Source organism: Bacillus rossius, chromosome 3 (genome assembly GCF_032445375.1).
Source record: "Bacillus rossius redtenbacheri isolate Brsri chromosome 3, Brsri_v3, whole genome shotgun sequence".
NCBI classification, from domain to species: Eukaryota; Metazoa; Arthropoda; class Insecta; order Phasmatodea; family Bacillidae; genus Bacillus; species Bacillus rossius.
Genome location: NC_086332.1, coordinates 107,382,529 through 107,404,777, shown reverse-complemented (window position 1 = coordinate 107,404,777; position 22,249 = coordinate 107,382,529). Strand labels below are relative to the sequence as shown.

The window sequence follows — 22,249 nt, the reverse complement described above, 5'->3', positions numbered from 1 at the left end:
GAATAAATACATATATTAAACGTATTCCAAGCAATAATTTTTGCTAGAAATCTCTTATAACCTTACCAAATTACCAAAAAAAATAAGGATTTTGCATCGTATTTACGAAAGAAAGCCTCGTGCAGAACTTATTTCAAATATGTAAAATAATTATTTAAATTTTAAATATGAGATTTGTGATAACGTTATGAGTTAGAGGTAATGTGTTTGCAGTATTTACGAGTACTCACATGCTCGCGTAGAAGTTATCACCAAATTAAGTACCACTATTTTTTATCACCAATTTAGGTACCGAAATTGTATCACAAACTTAAGTAACTTTGTCTTAAGCATTCAATAAATGCAATGATTATTTATTTTTCGAGCAGAACATAGCAACATTTAAATTTTTATTTACATTGTTATAGGCTAGAGCTAGACCTTCATCTGGAGAAGGATGGAGAAATCTGTATAAGATGATGATGGTCACAAAAAAATTACAGAAATTACTGTGCTTCTGATATTATCGAAACTGCAAGACTGGTTCAGCAAGAAAACTTCAGCATCTACAAAGCTGCAAAAGAAAAAAACATCCCATGGAGTTCTTTAAAGAGATTCGTGTTGGACAATCGAGAACGTAGTACGACCCCATCTACTGCCACTGGTTTGAAGAAAATGGGTAGGCCATTCGCACTAGATGTCAAACTTGAGCAAAAAGTGTTCAATTACATCATTAACATGCAGGAATTAGGGTTTGGGCTTACTGTTAATACTGTGAAAGTAATTGCGTTTGACGTTGCAGAAGCTTCTGTCCGTGGACATTTCTTCAACAGAGAAAAGAAATGTGCTAGTAAGAAGTGGTGGATGAATTTTAAACAACGTTACGGCCTAACCTTGCGAGTCTCTGAAAACCTGTCAGCATACAGGGCATCTATGGCCAACCTTAAAATGGTGGATGACTATTTCGACAAACTGACAGATACCATGGCCAAACTAAACATTAAGCACAAACCAGAAGACCATGAGTGGAATGTTGATGAGACAGGGATAATGTATGTTGTGAAGCCTGGGAAAGTGGTGACAGAAATAGGAAAGAAGTTCATTTACAGAATAAGCTATGGTGAACGTGGTGATACTATGACACTTGTAGGCTGTGTACCTATGTGCCAACGAGACTTGGATCCCTCCTTTCATTATCTTCAAAGGTGTTTGCTGGAATTTGGATTTCAAGAAAGATTGTTTGCCAAACACTCAAGTGCATTTATCAGAGAAAGGTTGGATAACAAACGAACTTTTTATAATTTGGTTCAAATTTTTCCTTGAGAGCACCACTTGTTCGCCAAAACCCATCCTCATGCTCATGGACTCACATGGGTCTCACATAACCTCTGAAGTGATCGAGCTAGCACGTGCAAACGATGTGCATCTGTTAACGTTTCCATCCCACACAACACACATTCTCCAGCCTTTAGATGTTGGAGTCTACAAAGCATTGAAATGTGCTTGTCAAAAAGAGCTCTATCAATACATGAATGACCACCCGACGGAAAAACCAAACAAAACAAATTTCCATGAAATTTTCAAAGTCCCATTTGTGAAAGCTATGTCAACCAAAAATATCACAAATGCTTTTAGAAGTTGCGGCATTGTTCCTCTGAACAGAGATGCCGTTCCAAAAGAAAAATTGGCTCCATCACTTCTGACAAAACAGGTAGCACCAGACTCGACACAATGCAATAGACCTATCTCTAGGGAAACAGTCTGCAGTATAATTGCTGATGTAGGATCAAGACTTTGTGAGCAGATTCAATCATCACCAGCTGATGTCATCCTCAAGGTGCCAACGCCTGGACCTAGGCCTACAAAAAAGAATTCAAGACCCTCATCATCCAGATCAGCCACGTTGATCACTAGTAGGCCTACGCCTGATCCAACTATGAAGAAACCTCAACAATCTTCAGAAAAACTTCGTCGACACAAAAAAACTTTTAGTGCTTCATCAGCTGGACCATCAGGAACAGCAAATTCAGTATCAAATGATGAAGATTGGACTTGCGGGGCATGTAGCCAGAAATTCTCTTCAGACATGATGAAGAAAAATGGGAATAAATGGGTACAGTGCTCATTTTGTCTCATTCCATATCATGAACTCTGCCAAAGTGAACCAGTAACGAATCTTGTTTATATGTGTGACTTATGCACTAATGGTGATGATTGAGATGAGACTAAAGTTGAAATGTTTTTTCTCAATCTTAAATTTAAGGATTTTATATCATATAGGTATATTCTAATAGATCTATTTATTATTAATGAATCACAACAGAAATATTTGTAAGCTTGTAAATACATTTTTTAAAACAAATTCTTATCTGATTTCTGCTGAGAAATGTGAATTTGTGTTTGTTTTTTTTTAATGATTTTTTGTTGTTTTGTTTTCCATTGCATGGTATTGTTTTAACGATAGTGTATAAATTAGTACCTACATGGTTATATTGAATTATCAAGTAATATTTTATCAATATTTGTACCTTATTTCAGAATATCACCAAATAAGGGACTACAATCACCAAAATAGGTCCCTAATCACCAAATTAAGTAGCAATGACAAGTGTTTGCTATTTGCATCATAATTTTGTAAAACATAAAAATAAAAATAAATTATTTATACCAAATTGTAGGCAACACTTAAAGGTAAACTGCAACACAGATACATTTTGGCTCACTATTTCTGGGCACAGGAAATTTGATCAAATTTTCCAAATATCACCAAATTTGGCGAATTTACTACGACATCAACTTGAACAGCATCCATAGTAGTTATGAAGAAATAATACGTAGTAGGTACGTAGTAACACCACCTTTGAGGGCTCTTGTTTTGTTTAGCAGTAATGCATTAACTCACAAGTATTAATAAAATATACTCAAATTAATGAGGAAGTTCTGCCAATCAGGGCCATAGCTAACTTTGTTTGTTTTAGAATTCCACATAGCATCCTCGCTGGATATGTAATAAGATTATTTGTAATGAAAGGTTAAGTTAAATTCAGTGCAATTTTTGTACTAGCATCTTAGCATAACTATCTTAGTTTACTTATGACCACGTGAGTGGCAATGACCAGTGGCGTTCATGCGCCCCCTGGTACCAGCCAGCATTCGCTCCCCCCTCCCTTTCCCGTGGATCCTTTCTCATCAGTATCCTCTCGCGCTGCCGGGACTTCGCACTTTGTTCGTCTGACCAATCGATTCTTTAAGCCAAGCTTTGCTCCTACAGATTCTTTTAGGGTGTATTTATTTTCTCCAAAATCCATTTGAAACCATTGAATATAAGTTTTTGAGGCCATGAATTTGTAAATATTCCAAGGCCAATCTAACTTATTTAATGTCATGTTTTGCAACTGCACCCTTTCTTTGCACAATAGCCTCCCCAAAAAGTCTTTCTGGAGCTGTTCCTGTGTTAGTTGTCTCTTCTTGGGATATAAAAGTTAATTTGATCGTTGGTGACTCTAGGAAAGTTAGTTTGGGAACAGACTGGATGGACGAGCGGAACATTCAGTCGGGCCAGCTCTGGCTCCCAAAAAATACTCTCGTCTGACAGAGTGGATTCTTCCCTGGCAATAAAATGAACACATTATAATTCTTCTCGCCTCTGCCATGAGTGAGTAAGTAGTGCCAACACATGTGTGTAAAATTGCAATGTTACCTTCCTGATCCATCAGAAACACTAATAAAAAAAGAAGAGAACTTCCGATTATTTGTAAACACTTTATAGTTTCGTACTCTTAGCCGGTGGTAAATTGTAAATTAGGCGTGGTCTACACCTCATATGTCAAAATGTGATCCTGAAGTTTACAAATGGCGGTGTTTATAACCAGGGGCGCCAGCTCGATATGTCACCCGTGTAGTTCGGCTGGGTGGCTGCTGGCAATTCAAATTTAAGTCAAAGGTATCATATGAAATGATGTGAAGGTAAAGGTGAAGGGAGGATTTTTATATTACAACAGTTATACTTTTGATGGCCTGCGGTGACAGGGAATTTGAAGAGTGTAGTGGATTCGAGACCACTTTGAGGCCGAGTAGCAGATCATAAATTAAAGTCATGCTATGAGTTAGGTTTGAACCATCGTCTCTCTCCACGTGAGCGCGACACTCCAGTGATAATAGCCACTGCGAACCCCATAAATTTTGTGATTCTACTGGTTAAGAAAGATATGAAACTATTACCAAATTAAAGGACTGCTATTAAAAGTCAAGAAAAAGTCCTGAAATAACATCAATTTTTAAATAAATTTTTCCAGCAGTCTTTTGCTAACTTGATTTTGTTCTTTGACGCCTCTCTAATTTATAGAATCACATTAAGTATAAATAGGTTGTGACTAAAACCAATCAAAATAATTTGTGAAAATGTAGCGCTCCAAGAAAAATCGTTACTTTCCTATGAATTTTCGATCTAAGATTATTTAGTATTACTTTGGGTTATGTTTGATTTTTTCTTGTTGTAGGTAGTATATATAAATCACCCTATGATCAGTGGCGTAGCTAAGGTGACTGGCGCTCCTGGCCAGACTTGAAAATGGCGCCCGCTCTTGGTTTAAAACAGAGGGGGGGGGGGGGGGGGGGGGAGAGCGTTCAGTAACCGCGAAACCATCGCGGCGGCGCCCCCTCCTCCCTGCTCGGGCGCCCCTGGCGGAGGCCATCCCTGCCACCCGCCTGCTACGCCACTGCCTATGATATATAAAAGTAAGAAAATTGTATTAAAAGATCCTGAAAATTGAATCAACTGGTATTTTGAGACAACCTGAAGTAACGCGTATGTGGGAAGTTAGACTCTTCAAGGTGGTGAATTTCATAATAAGGGAATGCCAAAGCATATGGCATGGGTATGGGTAAAATGGAGAACAGTTGGAATTGAATTTAGAAGAAAAAAAAGAGTGTTTTCCATGTTGATTTATTCTCAATTGAAAAACAATTCACCAGACTTTGGAGCCGGGGGGGGGGGGGGGGGGGCTCGTAACATTTCCTTACAAGTTAACAAACTTATAATTGGAACCAGCTGCGAGAAAACTTTGTCAACAGAAGTAATGAGTGAGATTCTTGTTGGATGACCTCTGAAGTATCAATAACATGAAAATGCCAGGGAAATTGCTGCATTAGTAGAACAGTAACAAAAAACTGTCTTCCAATGGAGATAGCTCGCGCTGCTCCAGACACAACAGTTGCTAGATCGTGGGATGGCGATTTACCCAGTATTTTATCCCGTTGTCATTATCTTGCTTGTTGGTGTGGTCCGTAGGATCACAGACTTACCACCTGGTGAACCAGATCACTAAGGCTCAGACGCTGAGTTATTTTTGTTGTTGGGTATGCCATCTTGACGCTCTGAGCGGGCATCGCTGGCAGTTTGGTCTTCACTACCAAGTAGTTGGCGATCAGCTTCACGGTCTCCGTGTACTTCTCCGTGTAGTCTCCAGCCTCAGTCAGGGGAGCATCATAGTCTGTGGGGGAAAAGAAGGTAGGAATAATAACATCACAGAGCTGTTGCGAATCAGTCAACTCTCAAGTAATGCAATAAACTTAATTAATATTATTGTTTAACTAATTATTTAGAGAAAAATTATTGCAATAGTAAAATGCCTAAATAGGCTTGATTAAACTAGCTCTTCCACAGTTGCAGCGGTGAAAGCTGAATTGCATGCATCTTATGTGGTTACTCTGAAAATTCAAGCTGCCGTCACACGGCCTCTGTAGAGGGCCCGGGAAGTACCTGACGGGCGCTACGGAAGTCACGGTGCTTCTTTTGTCCGGGAGGGGGGGGGGGCCGCCAGGCTAGTGGGACATTAGGCCGTTGGTGATGGGTCGCGGGTACTCTGCCCCCGCGCTTAGAGGCCATGGTCGGGACGATGTCAAAGCCATGTAAGTTGATCTGCAGCTTCAAGCAGATTTCGTAAGAGAGTGATATGTGAAGCAGTCTGTGTAAGTGCACTGTATGAAAACAACCGGGGATTGAATGGGGTTGAACGTGGGCAGGTAAAACGATAAATACGATGTCGTATTAACAGAGGCAGAATTGGGTATTCTTGAATCAATATTTATTTGCATTATGTCAAGTGCTTTATTGAATATTTTTAAAATAATATGGTCAAAAACATGCAGGGCTGCAAAGTTTAAAACTTTGTATCCTGATCAGCCAACCTCATTTAGTTATCGGGATTTCATTTTTATGATGATCTGAAGAGATAATATAGAATTTAGGTGGTTTCCAGAATTTGTTTTTGCTATAAGCCTTAAAAAATATATTTTCCTCGTGAATCTTCTGCCATAATATTTAACATATGAATCATATTGTAATCATTGCAGATGAACGCCATTTCATCTTTACTCATGTTACATGTATATATGTACATTGGCGATTTTCCTTCATCTTCACCTCGCATCTTGCCCCACGACTTACTTAACTCAAAATACATCAAATATATTTCTGTATGAAGGTTTGAAGACGAATCAAGCATAGAAACAGATATCAGCACAGTTGCTGTCCGTGACGTCCACCACTGTCAGATACTAGGTGTTATCGTTTGTAGAAGTACATACAATATTTGAGATTTCTTGTTGAAGTATTACACAAGAAAAAATTCACTTTTACTGCCCAAGATATATATATATTCTTTGAATCTGATTTTTAATAATAAAGACGAATTACAAAACAATGACGGAGAGTGAGGAAAGCTATTGTCTAGTATCCACTGGCCTGAAGGCACTTTTACTGCTGCAGATGTTTACCATCAGTCAACAAAGGAATAGGCAAAGGAAACCTATAAAAGGCAGTACGAATGTAAGCAAAACTTTACATACCAACAATATATACCAGATTATTTACGTAAATAGATAACCACTATACATACTAGATTATTTACGAAATTATATAATATATATTTTTTGAGTTTTAGGAAAGTAGAAGGTGGCAGGGTTTTACCATAGGCAACCCCCTTATTTCTTATCTCTCTATACATATTAGCACTATGCCTGTTAATAAATGTGTTTTAAAGGCTTTGTAAATTAGTTTGTTTTAAATTATTAATTACGAAAGTTACACATAGAGACCGAGGTAGTTGTGACACTAGCATTATGTATTACAGCTTCCTCAATATAAAATTCTAGTTGCAGCACTATCAACACATTACTTCGTTCAGTAATGTAACAATCAGTCAACGAAACAGACAAAAAAAATTGCACAATCTAATAATAGTATATTCATGTCACAGTTAATATTCTGATCTATTATGTATTTGTGGTAAGGTGCGGATCTAGGGTTTTTTTTTTCGCCGGGGGTAGAAATTGTGATTAGTGTCCTCACCCCTCCCCTCCTCCACACATCATGAATAAACGTACCAGGCATAACTTGTTTTACATCCACGTATCTTATATACAAAATTTTTAAATTACCACTTACCAGTGTTTAAGTGAACGTACTATTTTATGTATACTGTATTTAAAGAAATAACATAGTGTTCAAGATTCAGTGGCTATACAAAGGATACAAAATCTCATAGTTTTACTTGTGTTACATTTTAAAATTACAATATTAATATATTTTTACAAAGTACAGTTACTTAATTTACTTTTTACGGTGGTTTAACCAGAATCCCATTCTTATTCAAGGTCCAATGATAAAGTTATCATAAGAATATTTTTACATGTAAAATTAAGTAGCTAACTAACTAGGACATGTCCTACTATTTACTGTACTGTTTCCATTCACTATTTAGATAGTGTATAATTTTTTTTTATATTTGAAACAATTATTGTAGAGTCCAATAATTTGTTGGCCCATTCTCGGACAGCCGGTAACTGGGGCAGCTGCCCTCCCCTGCCCTATTCATCCCTGAATGTGATAATAAACGTATAGCAGCTCACTGTAAATGTTAGACGAATGTAGAGTCTTAAAAAAATACGCGAGACGAGATGAGTAACAAGTTATGCCGTTCCAGCATTTTGCCATCAAAAGATTTCACCTGAGGTCTCATAAATATATACACTCCTGTAAAACAAGTATTTGAATCGCCTATAACTAATCAGCAATATGCAGAAGTCTCCCCTGAGCACTGGTTCAACTCCGAGCCTAACTCACCGTAGCTGCTGACATCAGACTTGTACTTGGGGAAAGTGCCATAGGCAGTTGCGGAGTTCATGAAGCCGAAGTCAGTGCCGCCGATGAACACATAGAGGTTCACGTTGGCTGGGAAGGCGAGGATCTTTTTCAGGTTTGAAATATGGGCTGCAAAAAAAAAAAAAAAACCTTTTTTTGGTCTCGGAAAATAATTGTCACAAAGAAATAATATAACTTCTCTGATATAAGACCCGCCATCTGAGTTCAATCATAGCATCTTGTAACTAAATCTACACAGTATGGATCGTAAAGTTTAAATGAAAAGTCTTCTTAAAATTTTAAAATTTTCCCAGCATGCTTTATAAGTGGTTTTTATGATCAAAGCCAAGGTTTTTTTTTGTTTGGAAAACATTAGTTTATTTGCCTGTTATCAGTGAGCGTTACTTAATATGTAACTCTTGAACTTTTGTATCTGTTTTATTCAAAACTTTCTTTTATCATTATCTTAAAGCATACTATGCTGTACATCATTTCTATAAGATATCTTAGTCTCACCATTTCGAAAAGAAAAAAAAAGAAATGGGAAGAGCTTGCAGAAGGAGAAGAGTTGGTGCGTGGTGTGTCCTTACTCGAGGTCGCCCTGGTGTGGTGCTGGTCGAACCAGTGGTCCCACGTGCCGGTCCAGTACTCCATCACCCACAAGGGCTTGTTCGGCTGCAGGGCCTTCAGCTTCGTCAGGGCTTCATCGACGAGGCCGTTCAGGTTCGCCGTCATCATCGCTGCAACACGTCACACGTGCGCGCGGTGGCGACCCGAGGGCGGATGCTGACACCTCTTAGTTAGTGGCAAGTCTAAAATTAAAACACTTTCCAGCGAGTTATTGTATAAATAATTCGCCAGAGATGTGTAACTACTAGCATCGGTAACGAGTGAATTCACGTGTTATATCGCAAACACACTTATAAGTAATATGAAACTCGGATACGAAATTTTTTTAAATGTCTTTAAAATAATGCCGAGCGTAATAAATATACGCAAATTATGATTTCAACTACATTTATTGACGCAAACCACATGTAGTTTCCCCACCGCCGCTATAATTCGTTGCTGAGACAGCTACATAGACTATTGAATTATTTGAATAGCTGACCGAAATTTTAAAATTATTTAATGAAACGGCTCCAATAAAAACGAAAAGACTTGAAAAAATACTAAACCCCGTCTTTTGACCTGATTCCTCGACAAGGAATTTTATTAAAATATCACCCATCTTGTTAAAATTGAGTAAACAGTTAATACTACAAAGTTTCCTTTTGTCTTTGTGAACTTTAGTTCAGCCATTCGCCACAGATGACAGCACCGCGGTTATACATTTCTGTTCCATATATATAACGGTAGGAGAAATAATGAGTTTGTAATTGTTGATGAAATATTATGCAGACAGTGTAATTTAAGCCAAAAAGTCAATTTCAAAAGTTCTAAACTGGAGTACGCTTACACGGGCCCGTACAAAATTGTAAAGTTTTTGGGTCCAGTAACTGTCCTTTTGCAAGATGTACAGAACCTGTTTAAAACAAAAAAACGCAGAATTGCCCCCTCTTCTTCATCAGGCCATCCCATGGACTCTCTTTCTCCGCCATCTGCCATCTAAAGCTCTGGGTGCCAGAACTTCCGATCTTTATAGGTTTGAGGTTCCTTTAGTTCAATTAGCCACGCCGTGTAACTTTCCAGTCCGTGGGCACTTCTTCCCCCACTTTCGGCTTTAGATGCTCTATTTTTTTTATACAAAGTGCCTTCTTTAACTATGCGAACAACCACCCACTACAGACTTAATCTTCGTGCGCGCGAACTCGGGCAATCTCTTTCTCTCCCCACGCCCAAGTTATGACTGCGGCGAAAGTTATATTATCTCCCTTAAGATAGGAACGTGTAACCTGATGCCATATCGGATTGAACTGACTGATTACAGGCCTATTAAGTGCGTAACATATCAATGCGCCCCTCCCAAAATGAAGGCCTTTAGGGACATATTTAAAAATTTGGAAGATGAAGGTATTATTGCATAGTCTAATTCTGTGTTCGCTGCCCCTGCTTTCTTAGTACAAAAGAAAGACCCAGGTGAATTTAGGCTCGTGCTTGACTATCGTTTGCTGAACCAGCTCATAAAATTGGACCCATTCTCCCTTTCTAAAATAGAGGTACTGCTACAGCGTTTAGGGGAAGCAAAGTAGGCCTATCTCATGGTTTTGGACTTGAATTCCGCCTTCCACCAGTGCGCGCTAGAAGTTAATAGTCAGCAGTACTCGGGATCTCTAACCTCCTGGGGACAATATGAATGGAAGCGAGTACCTTTTGGAGTGAGTTTTGGTGTAGTGTCTCTCCAGAATATTGAGTCATTTGCTACAGGATTTTCAACTTAAGTTCACAATCAGTTTTTAAAATGATATTTTTATATATTTCAAAACCTTCCAGGATCATGTAGAGCATTTCACTTTCGTGTTGAGTAAATTGCGTGAAGCTGGGTTTACTGTAAATAATAAAAAAAAGTTTGATGGGCGAAGAACCAGATTAAGTTCTTAGGATTTTTGGTAGGAAAAATGACTTAATGCGTTTCCTTCGAAAGCTTGGCTACTTCAGTCGCTTTATTCCAACTTATGCCGAAATCAGTGCACCTGTGAATTATTTAAAAAGGAAAGGATTAGAATTTATTTGGGGAGGTTATCAGAAGAAGAATTTTAATTAGCTAAAAGAAGCTATTACGCACACCACTGTGTTGGTCTTACCCGATTTTAGCAATAAAATTATTGTTAAATGTGATGCAAGTAGTATAGCTTTAGCAGCTGTTCTTCTGCAGAGGGAAAAGGGTCTCCAGCCTGTGATGTATGCCAGTAGGATGCTTAGTAATAGTGAACAGAAATATAGCACATACGAGAAGGAGGCACTAGCATGTATATTTGCTGTAGAAAGATTTTAGATTTTTATTGAATTTGACACCTTTGACTTATGGACTGACAATTAGGCTTTAACATGGCTCTTTACTCACCCCTGAAAACTGGGTAAGATTGGCCGGTGGATTATGCGGCTCACTAAATTGGGGTTCCATATAAAGCATGTTAAAGGTACATATAAAGCAGTCGCCGATGCTCTATCTCGTATGTTCGATAGTCAGGAGTTTGATGTCAGCAGTCAGGGAAGTGGTGAGCAGGAGGGAGAAGTACGGAGTGAGACTGAGGAAGAAGGTGAAGAGTGTATTGACGCGGAATATTGTAATGTATTGGCAAATTTTCCTGAGGCTTTTCAAAATAAGAAAGATTGGCAGGAAAAGGTTCAAGATATTTTGAATAATCCTGTAGAGATGGGGAAAAGAGGGTATGAAAATAAGAAAGGGATATTGTATTTGGTTAAAGATGGAAAACGTAGGATTTTTCCCCTTAAATTGATAAGAACCAGATTCTGTTACGAGCGCATGGTGGTATCGACAAGACGTATGATAAGATTTCACAAATTTTTTTTTGGCCATGGATGAAAACTGAGGTTGAAAAAAATGTAAGGGAATGCGAAGCATGTCAGTTAGCTAAACAGGCACACAACTCTAAAGTGGGTATATATTCGGTGCAAAAAATCATTAGGCTGTGGGAGAGGGTTATTATTGATGTATTTGGACTCCTACCGAGATCTACTGCCTGTAATATCTGTCTATTAGTAGTGGTTGATGGTTTTACACAATTTTGTTTTTTGTTCGCCATGAAAGATATGAAAAGCAATCAAGTGGTTAAGACATTATCAGATAAAGTATTGAGTATATTTGGTGGGCAGGAACAGATAGTGTCAGATAATGCCAGCTATTTCGTGAGCAACAAGTTTGAAAATATGTGTGTAGAGTGGGAAATTAAACACATAACCACAAGTCCGTACTACCACTGTCCGAATTTAGTGGAACGTTTAAATAAGAACATCAAGGTCGTCCTTACGATTTACCACCAGAAAGATAAATGGAGTAGGGATGAACAGTTAGGTTTTTTTGAACATGGCCTTTAATATGGCCAAGCACGATTCTACCGATTTCGCGCCATATGAGCTTTTCATGGAGCGTATTATTTGTCATCGTCTATTGAATATATGGGGGGGTTTACTTCAGAATTTTTGGCTACTTCAAGCCCTTGGATTTTGGAAATAAATTGGATCCTGGCGACTGAGAATTTGCAGAAAGCACGGAACAAGGCCAGTGCTCAATATAACAAAGGCAGGAGAAATAATGAGTTTGTAATTGCTGATGAAATATTATGCAGACAGTTTATTTTAGGCCAAAAGCTCAATTTCAAAAGTTCTAAACTTATACTTAAGCGGACCCGTACAAAATTGTTTAGCTTTATAGTCCAGTAACTGACCTATTGCAAGATGTACAGAACACATAAAAAAAAAACCTCAGTAATTTAAAGAATTTTTGTAAATATACTAATAACTATGCCTAAATGTTTTTTTGGCTAAGTTTTGCAGTAAAGCGCTATTTGTTTAGTATTTATGTTTGTTTTTAAATTTTTTAAAAATATTGGCCAGGTTATTTTAAGATTAGATTGCTTGGATAAGTTTGTATGGATGTTGGGAACTTGGTTTCAGATAGAAAGTTAATTTCCCTAGGACTAGTTTATGTGGCTATTTTGAGAAAACTTTAGATGTGTTTAGGACTTTTTGTACTTAAGTCTTTTTAATTTTTTTTTCTCTCTACTTTTCAACGTAAATTTATATGTATGTATAGTTAGGAATTGTATGTTAGTACTTACCCGTAAAACCAAGTTTCTAACACTGCAGCTTTTATTTTTTTGGGGGGGCGGAGATTGTTACCAATTGCCTGGTAACTTTTTCCCTAGGTTGGCAATCAGATTTAAATACGTTTTAGTCGCTGTTTTTGTAATTAATTCTTTATAATTTTAGTAATGTTGATTTTTATTTCTGTTCATTTTATAGTCTGGTTATACTGTTCTTTTTTTTTGCAATATTTATAATAGTTTTATTTATCTGGTTCTAATTTGCGCTTCCCGAGGCACACTTGCTAAATATTCCCGCTTCGGTTGTTTTCGGAACGAGCCGAGTGCGCCCGAAGACGTACATGCACAAGCGAGCAGCGCCAGTGTGTGCTGCGGTGCGAACTATTGGAGGCCCGGGGACTTGTAATATCGCCAGCTACGAGTGCGCAGGTCCAAGCTGCCTGCGACGGACGACGACGGGGACGCCTCTGGACGCCTGCGTCATGAAGTAAAGTAAGGTTGACGACACATAAATAGAGTTAAGTCGTTGAACACGGAAAATGTGCAAATTCGGAAGGGCGGATTTAAGTGTGACGACGCATGCTCTTGCTTCGAATGGGTAAGCTACAAGATTTAACACGTGTAGATTGGTTCCCTAATTTTTCTACGGAAGTTTATATCGCTAACGAATTATGAATAGGTTTTCTTGCAAACTGAAAAAAGTTTGAGCGAATATATTCACTTATGCTTTCCGCCTTTACAAACTGAGACAAAGAAGAAACAGTTAAATGGGCAGGCAGTGTGATTCGGGATATATAAAAGTACTGTGTGAACAAACGGTAAATTTCAAGTCTACGAATTAATGTAACTACTGATTACGAATTATGCGTGAAAAAGATAGTTGGGGAAGCGTGCTAATATGTGAGTTGAACTTTCATGATGAACAGAAAGGGCCTTATGAACTTTGATGTAAGAGCGCTCCATTAAAATTGTACTACTTTAGATGTGTTGGATCACCTTTTTTTTTAAAACTATTTAGCCTGGTAATGAAATTAGGGCATTATTTTTACATCTCGTATTTATATTAACGTGAGATTGTCTTTATTTGGCAATTTAAAGGCATGTATTTCATTTACAATATTTTTATCATTATTGTAGGTATGATACATATATATTTAATGTATTTAATGGTGTTAATGAATCATACGAACTTTAGAAAAGGCATAACATGTGCATAAAATGGCATTGTAAAGTATCTCACAACAGCCATGTTCGGTTACACGATTGTAATTGAATTTAATAAACTGCTGAAAGTTCACTTAAAGTTTAAATGGTTAGTTTTATTTTTACTATCGCTACCCATTAGATACTTTTCTAAAAGATTTTGATGATGATAACGTGTTGGTTAAATTTCTGTAATCTCACATTGCATACTCAAGCAGGGTGGAGGGACTCAGGCTTCGAGGAAGAGATTGTAGACAGCTTGTTTCGGGCAGCTATGTGACTGACTCTCTTGATGGTAGTGTGCGTCGTGTGGGAAATTTTTGTCGGCCTTGACCGTAGAAGTAGGTAAAGATCATGATACTTTTAGTAAATGTTATACCGTCACCCGGCCTCTGTAGAGGGCCCGGGAAGTACCTGACAGGCGCTACAGGCGTCGCGGTGCTGCAGATGTCCAGGGAAGGGGGGGGGGGGGCCAGGCTAGTGGAACACTAGGCCGTTGGTGATGGGTCGTGGGTACTCTGCCCCCGCGTGCCCCGCCAGGTACGTGGCTGGAAATCTACCTTGAAACTCCCGACTTGGCTGTGAGGCCACTCGGCCGTGTGGAGGACAGAATGGTGCGGAATAATCGTAGACGACACAGTTTATATAAAATTGGCTTTTAATCCACGGACTTCTCCGGTGGTACGCATGGGTACGCTGTACTCCCTGCACATACACTACGCGGTGGCAGAACGGCTACAAAAGCTATGATAATGCGCTATGCGGCGTCTGAGCCGTTGTAAAATTACACTAACACACGCTGATTACAAAACAAAACACGACACTAACATAACACTGTGAATTTGCCGCGGAAGTCTCGCGGGGACGTGATTACTAGTTCGCTGGAGATGGCCAGCGCCGAAAGTTAATTGTCTTAGGAGGGCTCAATGAGCGTGATCCTAAATTCTATTCTACACTTACGTGAGGTTGTAGCCGGCAGGCGTGAGTTGGCCAGAGTCGGCCAGTGCCGTAAATTGCGGGGTCTGCGACGTGGTGCGGAATCACCAAGGAAACGGTCGAGATAAGCCCGGGTCCGCGAAATACACGCCGAGTCTACGTGAGCAGCAATGAATTAAAAAGGTTTGGTTATTAAATCAAGTGTAGAGTGAACGATCGGTGGAACAAAATTGAAAGCTGCTCATGGTCACACGTCTTGACCCGGCGCGGAGTGATCGGAGACTGCCGAATATGGCCGCCTCGCAAGGGAGGGAAACTTTCACCTTTTTTGTGAGTGCTCTATTATAAGCTAAAAACACGTTCCAGGTGCTCAATTAAAGGGTAGCACCTGATAATTGGGTGCTTAAGGTTTAACAACTGTTTTATAGTATTTAATTATTTTAATTGTGGTATCAAGTTGGCGAATGTAAATTGAGACCGTGTATGGTCACGAGATGTTAATTTAAAATTCTACACACAAACATTTAAGGACATGAAGAAGCTTATTTTTCATGTTAGCGGGTAGGAATAAACTGACATCTTGTGACATCACGACTCATAGATAGGCTACGGATGTGTGCGGCATGGACAATGCACTTTCACACAAAAACCATAGACAAAAGTGGAGACTTCATTCCAACACAACATCGAATTCAGTATCACCAACTCCGGAGTTAGCAATAATAATAATAATAATAAATCCCGGAAATCGGTTAGATATATCGATTATGTGAACTGGTGTGAAGATCCTTCTAGAACATTCTAGAATCATCTCTATTATTAAATTAAACCAGAGAATTGGAGTGGCAATAGGAGGGAAGTGGTAGAGAAAATGGGTATATAAGCTTGGGGTTTTTACCAGTTAGGCATGGAGCAGCAGGACCATCACCACCAACATTATGAGGCATGAGATAGAGAGAGAGAGAGAGAGAGAGAGAGAGAGAGAGAGAGAGAGAGAGAGAGAGAGATCGACAGCAGGAAAGGTGTTTTGGAGAGCTACGTAAGTATTGGTAGGGTTGTAATACTCTGTTATGAAATGGCCAGTAGAGTTTGAATTTTTGATGATAATAACTTTGATAGTGTGTGTAGTATCTGTTGGACTTGTGTTTTTTTGTGAATATGATGCACCTGTTTAAACTTAAAGTGTTAGCAGTTTTTTTTTGTTTAGGTGCTCATAATGTGGATTTGGCACTTGTTCCATTTTCTGCACCTCCTGTGCATTTTATTGTTTGGAGGCCATATTGTTTTCAATAACATAATTTAGCGTTCCAAAGACCTTGCCTTATGAGTTGGTTAATATTTTTTTTAATATTGGTAAAAATATTAAGCATTCAAATGTAGCTTATAAATGTTGCTTTTCTAGCCTAGAGCTTGTACCAAAGAAAACTATAAAGTTAGTTACAGTATTTCTTGTGTGTAAATTATAATATTTGTTTGAACTAACTAGTCATCACAGATATAACTGACAATAAATGTTGGAACTAATTTTATGTGTTTGGTCAATGTTCTGTCACCTTACATTTTCAGAAGAGGTTTTGTTCTTTGTATTTGGTTTTGAATTTAATATGCAGGTTAGGCCCCATCTGGGCAAGTGTTTACCTTGTGGAAGGTAACAAGAGTTGATGCTTGCAGTAGGAGTTGGGACTCTGATAGGGCCTGGCCTCAAAATTTATTAACATATTGTCTCACTGTGAACTGTTTTAGTTGGATTTCTCCTAATATGACTCGATCATTGTCACGGGCACTTAAATTAAGGCCAGTGGCCGCGGTGACTGGTAATGAGGTTCGTTGTCTACTCCGTGTGTGCGGTGCTCGCACGGAGTAGCTACGACGCACTTGTTTAATGCCTGTGAATTAATAATTGGGTCCTAATGTCTTATTCCTTAATTGTTTTATGGGGTCAAGCCCCCGGGGTTTCGTGCCCTGAAGTTTATTTGAGTCTAGTGGGGTCGCGCCCGAGGCGCTCGCCTGACTCATTCCCGCTGGGCTAGGGGTGCGCTCCGAAAACGGGATCTGGTACTAGCGGTGCGGAGCACGGACTTAGAGGCCATGGTCGGGACGAAGTCAGTTAATTATAAGCAGTTCAACGCGACCAAAATAGGAATTTTCATACTTTTGGTCCAAAAAACCTTCCAATGGACTATTTACTAAGAAACCACCTAAGGCGTGCGCAGCGACCTTTCCAACGATTTAGATAGTCTTCCTATAAAGTCTCACAGGTGCAAGCTGCAAGCTCAATTGCCTTGCATGTGTCCAAACAACAGTAGTAAGAACTCCATCTGAACAGATCTCGGAGGTTCTCAACCGTGCACGGTGAGCTGGTGTCTTATTGCAAGTTATAATATTTGAGAAACAGTGGAAACACATTGATCTGTAGGGTGCTGCTGTGTGATAGTGATTTGTGAGTTTCCTATTATTTATTTTGTACTGTCCGGGCATCTAACTAGACCCTAACAGCTCAAACATCTACACTTGAACACAGACGAACGGGGGACCGGAGCTGGAACCGGTAAACAAGGATTACTATGTTTTATTTAAAAAAAATAGTTGTTAGACATTCAATTCGGTAACGTAAAAATATAATAATTTATTGTTGTGGTGTACCTACATAAAATGTCTCACGTCAGAGGAACAAGAAACCAGAATACAAAAATATATAAATGGTAACAAGTATATAACTCACATGGATTAATTTAAAGCTAACAATTATCATAAATAATTCTCTCAAAACATATGCAAGGCATGAATCCCCTTTAGTTCTAACAGGAAAATATGCATTACTGCCAAACATGGAAATACTAAATTGGCATGATACAACGCGCCCCGATTACTATGCTAACTAGCCAACTGCTGACATTACTGACTGAAAATATAGACAAGACAAAGATACAATTTACTAGCAAATGTTCGCGCGAAGTAAGCGCGGATATAGGACACACATAAATTAGTACTTATAAATACAGTACTTCTAGACTGAAAATTCAATCAATACAATTCCTATAAATATGTGGCCATGAAGGAATGACCAAACGCAAGTTAAAATTAACAAAAATTTATGACAAAATATTTCAAGGGTTCAAAACGTGATCAAAGTACACACGAAGGCCCAAAAGAGACGCGAAAGAGGGCAATGCACTCAGGCAATCACAATTCAAACGGGTAGTAAAGACTGCGACATGAGTTCAAACAGTCATTTCCACGATGCTATCTGGAAAGCACGTGAGCAAGAATTGTAAAATTAATCATTATAAAAGAAAATTCAACCCGAGTCAATGAGATGACCTCAACCAGTAAATGTTACGTTGTGAATGCAAACATACAAAATATAAGCGGCCTGCAATAGGCTGGCAAATAATTGGCTCAAGGTAGAGTTACGATATGAAACAGAGAAACTACAGCAACACACCTTCCCGGCGCCCGAGACGTGGCTCTGGTCAGCATGGCACTTCACACAACACACTCGCAGGCTCATTAGATTTAGCTATTTAGCTTAATTGCGACTGTATTGATAGCGACAGAATAAGCAAGCAAAAGAAGCACTGACATTTACGTTATGTTAACAGAATAACACAAATTGGAAGAAGTTAAATAGCAAACATGAATAAAAGTTATAGTTAAAATAATCTCTTCGTTAAAGTAATATACATACTTATTTGAATTAATGAGTGCAAATTAAAGTAAATTTATTAATTAAATTGTAGATTTCATTTCACTCCTTCTTTGTATCCATACAAAATAGTGATAATTCAATAAAAATGATTCAATTTTATTCATAAAAGTATGCAATCATTTCATCAATGTTTTGTTATGACACTGTCACGTTAAACTATCGTCCGTAAACCGACTTTACAGACAATCAATTTTTAAAAAAATCCAAATCATTAAATATAAAAACCACACTGCTGCAATAGATAATTTAGACACAATGTGGTTTCACCAAATGATAAAAAGGTGAAGTACATTCACAAGTACAGGGAAGGTATTCTACGGAGAGTATGCGGTCACTGTGAATGTCAGACTACCTCCTGGAACTTCTCCTGCGTCCCCTGAGGACAGGACGCTGTCGGAGGTGAACTTGAGGGCTGTGAGGCCATGACTCTCCATCTGGGCCAGGATGGTCTTCAGGTAGGCCGTGTCCCGCACCTTCTGTCGCCGGGCCACGGTGCCGTACTCGTTCTCGATCTGCCGGCCACGCCCAGGTCATGTGCACACACTGACTAGGAGCACACTGGCCCAGCACTAGCCAGGCCCTAGTCTTCCGGGCTTCTCTCTGCTGTCCACGCCGTAGACCAAGGGGTGGGGGAATAGAGAAGTGCTACCCATACAGTGGAAACTGAAACCATGTTTGGCGCGACAATTGACGCCATCTGTTGGGTGGGCCCATAAATATAAAAAAAAACCTAATGCTGGAGGATCAGATCCAAATATTTAGGTTTATGATGTTAATTTAACTGTTCTACGACTAATTGGTTAGTAAAATATGTTAAAACTGTGCGAAAAACACTGAATTCTGTTTTATAATAAAAAAAGACATGTTCTTATGGGAGAAGCGAAAATTTCTGATAAAACACGCCACAAAATATGAAGCTACCAAAATAAAGTGGCTTATTTTTAACTGTTTTTTGCCTAGTGATAGAAGAACTTATGCATGTCTTCTCAGACTTAATGTAGCTCTCTTAGTAATATATTAGAAAGCTACCATGCAGCACGTAGGCACAAAACTACTTCAAAAAACTATATCTCAGTCTCGGTAATTAAAATTTCTCCTCCAAGGATTACGCCACTGACCGTCCGATCACGGCGAGCAGTGAGAGGAGCGTGTGACGACATGAAGAGCACGGTGGTGGGGGAAGGTGCCCTCTGACAGGGGCAAGCGGGGTGCTCGATTCTAAACACTCGCCCCACTGTTGACACCGGTGCAGAGTCGTATACAGTTTTTATGCATCAGAATATTGGTGAGCTCGTATATGAATAATGGGAATTGATGAAATAATGTTTGATAATTGTTAGGTAGAAGTTTACTGTACAGGTACTGTTATAATAATGTAATTTAAACTTTATCTACTTAATAAATTGTTGAACACCAACAAATGTTCTTGCAAGCAGAAACTGCCTTTTTTTCAAGAGCTTTAAATCTCTGTGCCCTTAAAATGAACGAAACATATGTATATTGTTTTGTTGCAACTGAAATAAATAGACATGTATCCATTGATTTCTGGCAGGAATGGCACCACATAACGTTAATAATTGCACAGGCATGTCACAAAATAAAGTAGTGTGATGAATTGAAAATAAGTCAAGAGGCGAGAATACTTTAGAACAACACTTCCTGTTCTGCTATGAATCAATTCTAAATCAAGTTTCTGCTGATTTTAGTTGGATTTCGAAGACAGCCGTTACCATGGAGCGACTTCCGGAATTTTTTTTATATAGTTTTTCGTTTCATGGTCCACAGACGCCAAAACCATCATCAACTCAATATGTTATATATATGTATATATATATATATATAACATTTTTATAGATACGGCAACAGTAGTGCATAAATGGACTTCAATCTGGTGGTGACATGGATGGTCGAGAGGATAGCTTGACGTGTTGAAGTTTTCCAGCAAGGTTGCATCATTGGCCATGTCTTCTAAAAATTCGTTGATACATATTTCATAAATGAAGCTGTCTGTGTTGGTGTACATTATTTCGAGGCTAACTCCGTATTTTGGTTTCATGACATCATAATGAAAGTGTGTTTTGACACATCCAGGACTGTAACGCCAGCATATATGGGCTTATCAAGACAGATTTTTTTTTCATGAGTCATATGAAAAGGAGCCAGAGTTTCACTGGAGACAGAGCGGTCCAGGTATGTAGGTTTGGTTATTATTTATTTATTTTATTTATTTATTTAAATTTGTTACATGCCCACCGACAGTCTTGAGACTTTAGAGGTGGGCACGATACAAAACAAGTACGACACAAAACAAGTAAAAACAAACACCATCACAATAAATAGAGACAGCACAGGATAAACACAAAACATGAAAACAGAAATGACATAAATACCAAAAGGACAAGATAACATGACACATTACTTAGCGAAATGTTAATTACATAATTATTAAACCTCAGTGAATACATTACCTATACACAAAATATACAGAAAAATGGATAATATAAAATATAACATGTGACAAGAGGACAAGTTAAGAGGATAAATTTTTAAGTTTAGACAATTTATTATTATTGTGATTTCTAATTAATCGGTATATGATGTCATTAAAGTTATGTAGAATACAATATGTTTGGTATAAGCGAGAATTAAATTGTGGTATTTTTAACCCAGTGGTTTCCAGGAGATAAGTACAGTTAATTTTAGCGTTAAAACAATTTTCAACAAACAGAGAATCTAAATATACTCTACGTGCACCAAGAGGAGTTAATGCAAGTGTATGAAGGTTTTTTTAAATTTATTAAGTTAATTAATTTTGTTTGTATACTTTCTTGTTTATTTGCATCGGCCGACTTGATGTCATTCCAGATTACTGAACAATATTCTAATTTGGACCTTATTAAGGCAAAATACAGGGAGAGAATTTTGAGTCTGAATTAGTAGCATAAAAAGTAATAAATTTGATCATAGCAAGTGTATTGCGGGAAGACATGTATAAATAGTTTACATGATTATGGAAAAATAATTTAAAATCTAAAATAACACCAAGATCCTCATTAATTATTTAACTAATATTTTAAATAATATTTAAATAATACTTAATTATTTAATTAATTGTTGAACATTTCGTGATTACAGAGTTTTCTAAAATATAATCAAAATTAAGTGGTTCATATTTCCTTGTAAAGGATATAACAAATGTTTTGTGTTTATTTAGTGTAACCAAATTAAATTTACACCAATTGTTTACTTGGGAAATGTCATTTTGTAATAAAATACAGCCACTCTGTGTTATTATATTCCTAAAAATGTTTAGATCATCGGCAAAAAGTACTCCTGTAGAATGGTTGGGAATTTGAGGTAGGTCGTTTATATATAAATTAAAAAGAAGAGGCGATAATGTGCCTCCTTGAGGGACACCAGAAGAGATACTAAACAGGGAAGAATTGTGGTTATTAATTGTAACATACAAACTTCTATTAGTTAAGTAATTAGAAAACCAGTTTGTAAAACTTTGAGTTAACCCAAAGTTAAATAATTTTTTAAGAAGTATAG

The 22,249-nt window shown here is 38.1% G+C and overlaps 1 protein-coding gene across 1 annotated transcript in view; it reads right to left on the bottom strand.

Annotated features, from left to right (window-relative positions):
• LOC134531117 (beta-galactosidase-1-like protein 2) overlaps positions 1-22,249 on the bottom strand; it is a 62,090-nt gene that overhangs the window by 21,344 nt on the left and 18,497 nt on the right. Inside the window, exons 5-8 of the mRNA XM_063366686.1 lie at positions 19,050-19,209; positions 8,713-8,862; positions 8,105-8,251; positions 5,284-5,471 (exon numbers count right to left, since the gene is read on the bottom strand). Of these exons, the coding sequence (XP_063222756.1) occupies positions 5,284-5,471; positions 8,105-8,251; positions 8,713-8,862; positions 19,050-19,209 (645 nt within the window). The remainder of the gene's footprint in view (positions 1-5,283; positions 5,472-8,104; positions 8,252-8,712; positions 8,863-19,049; positions 19,210-22,249) is intronic.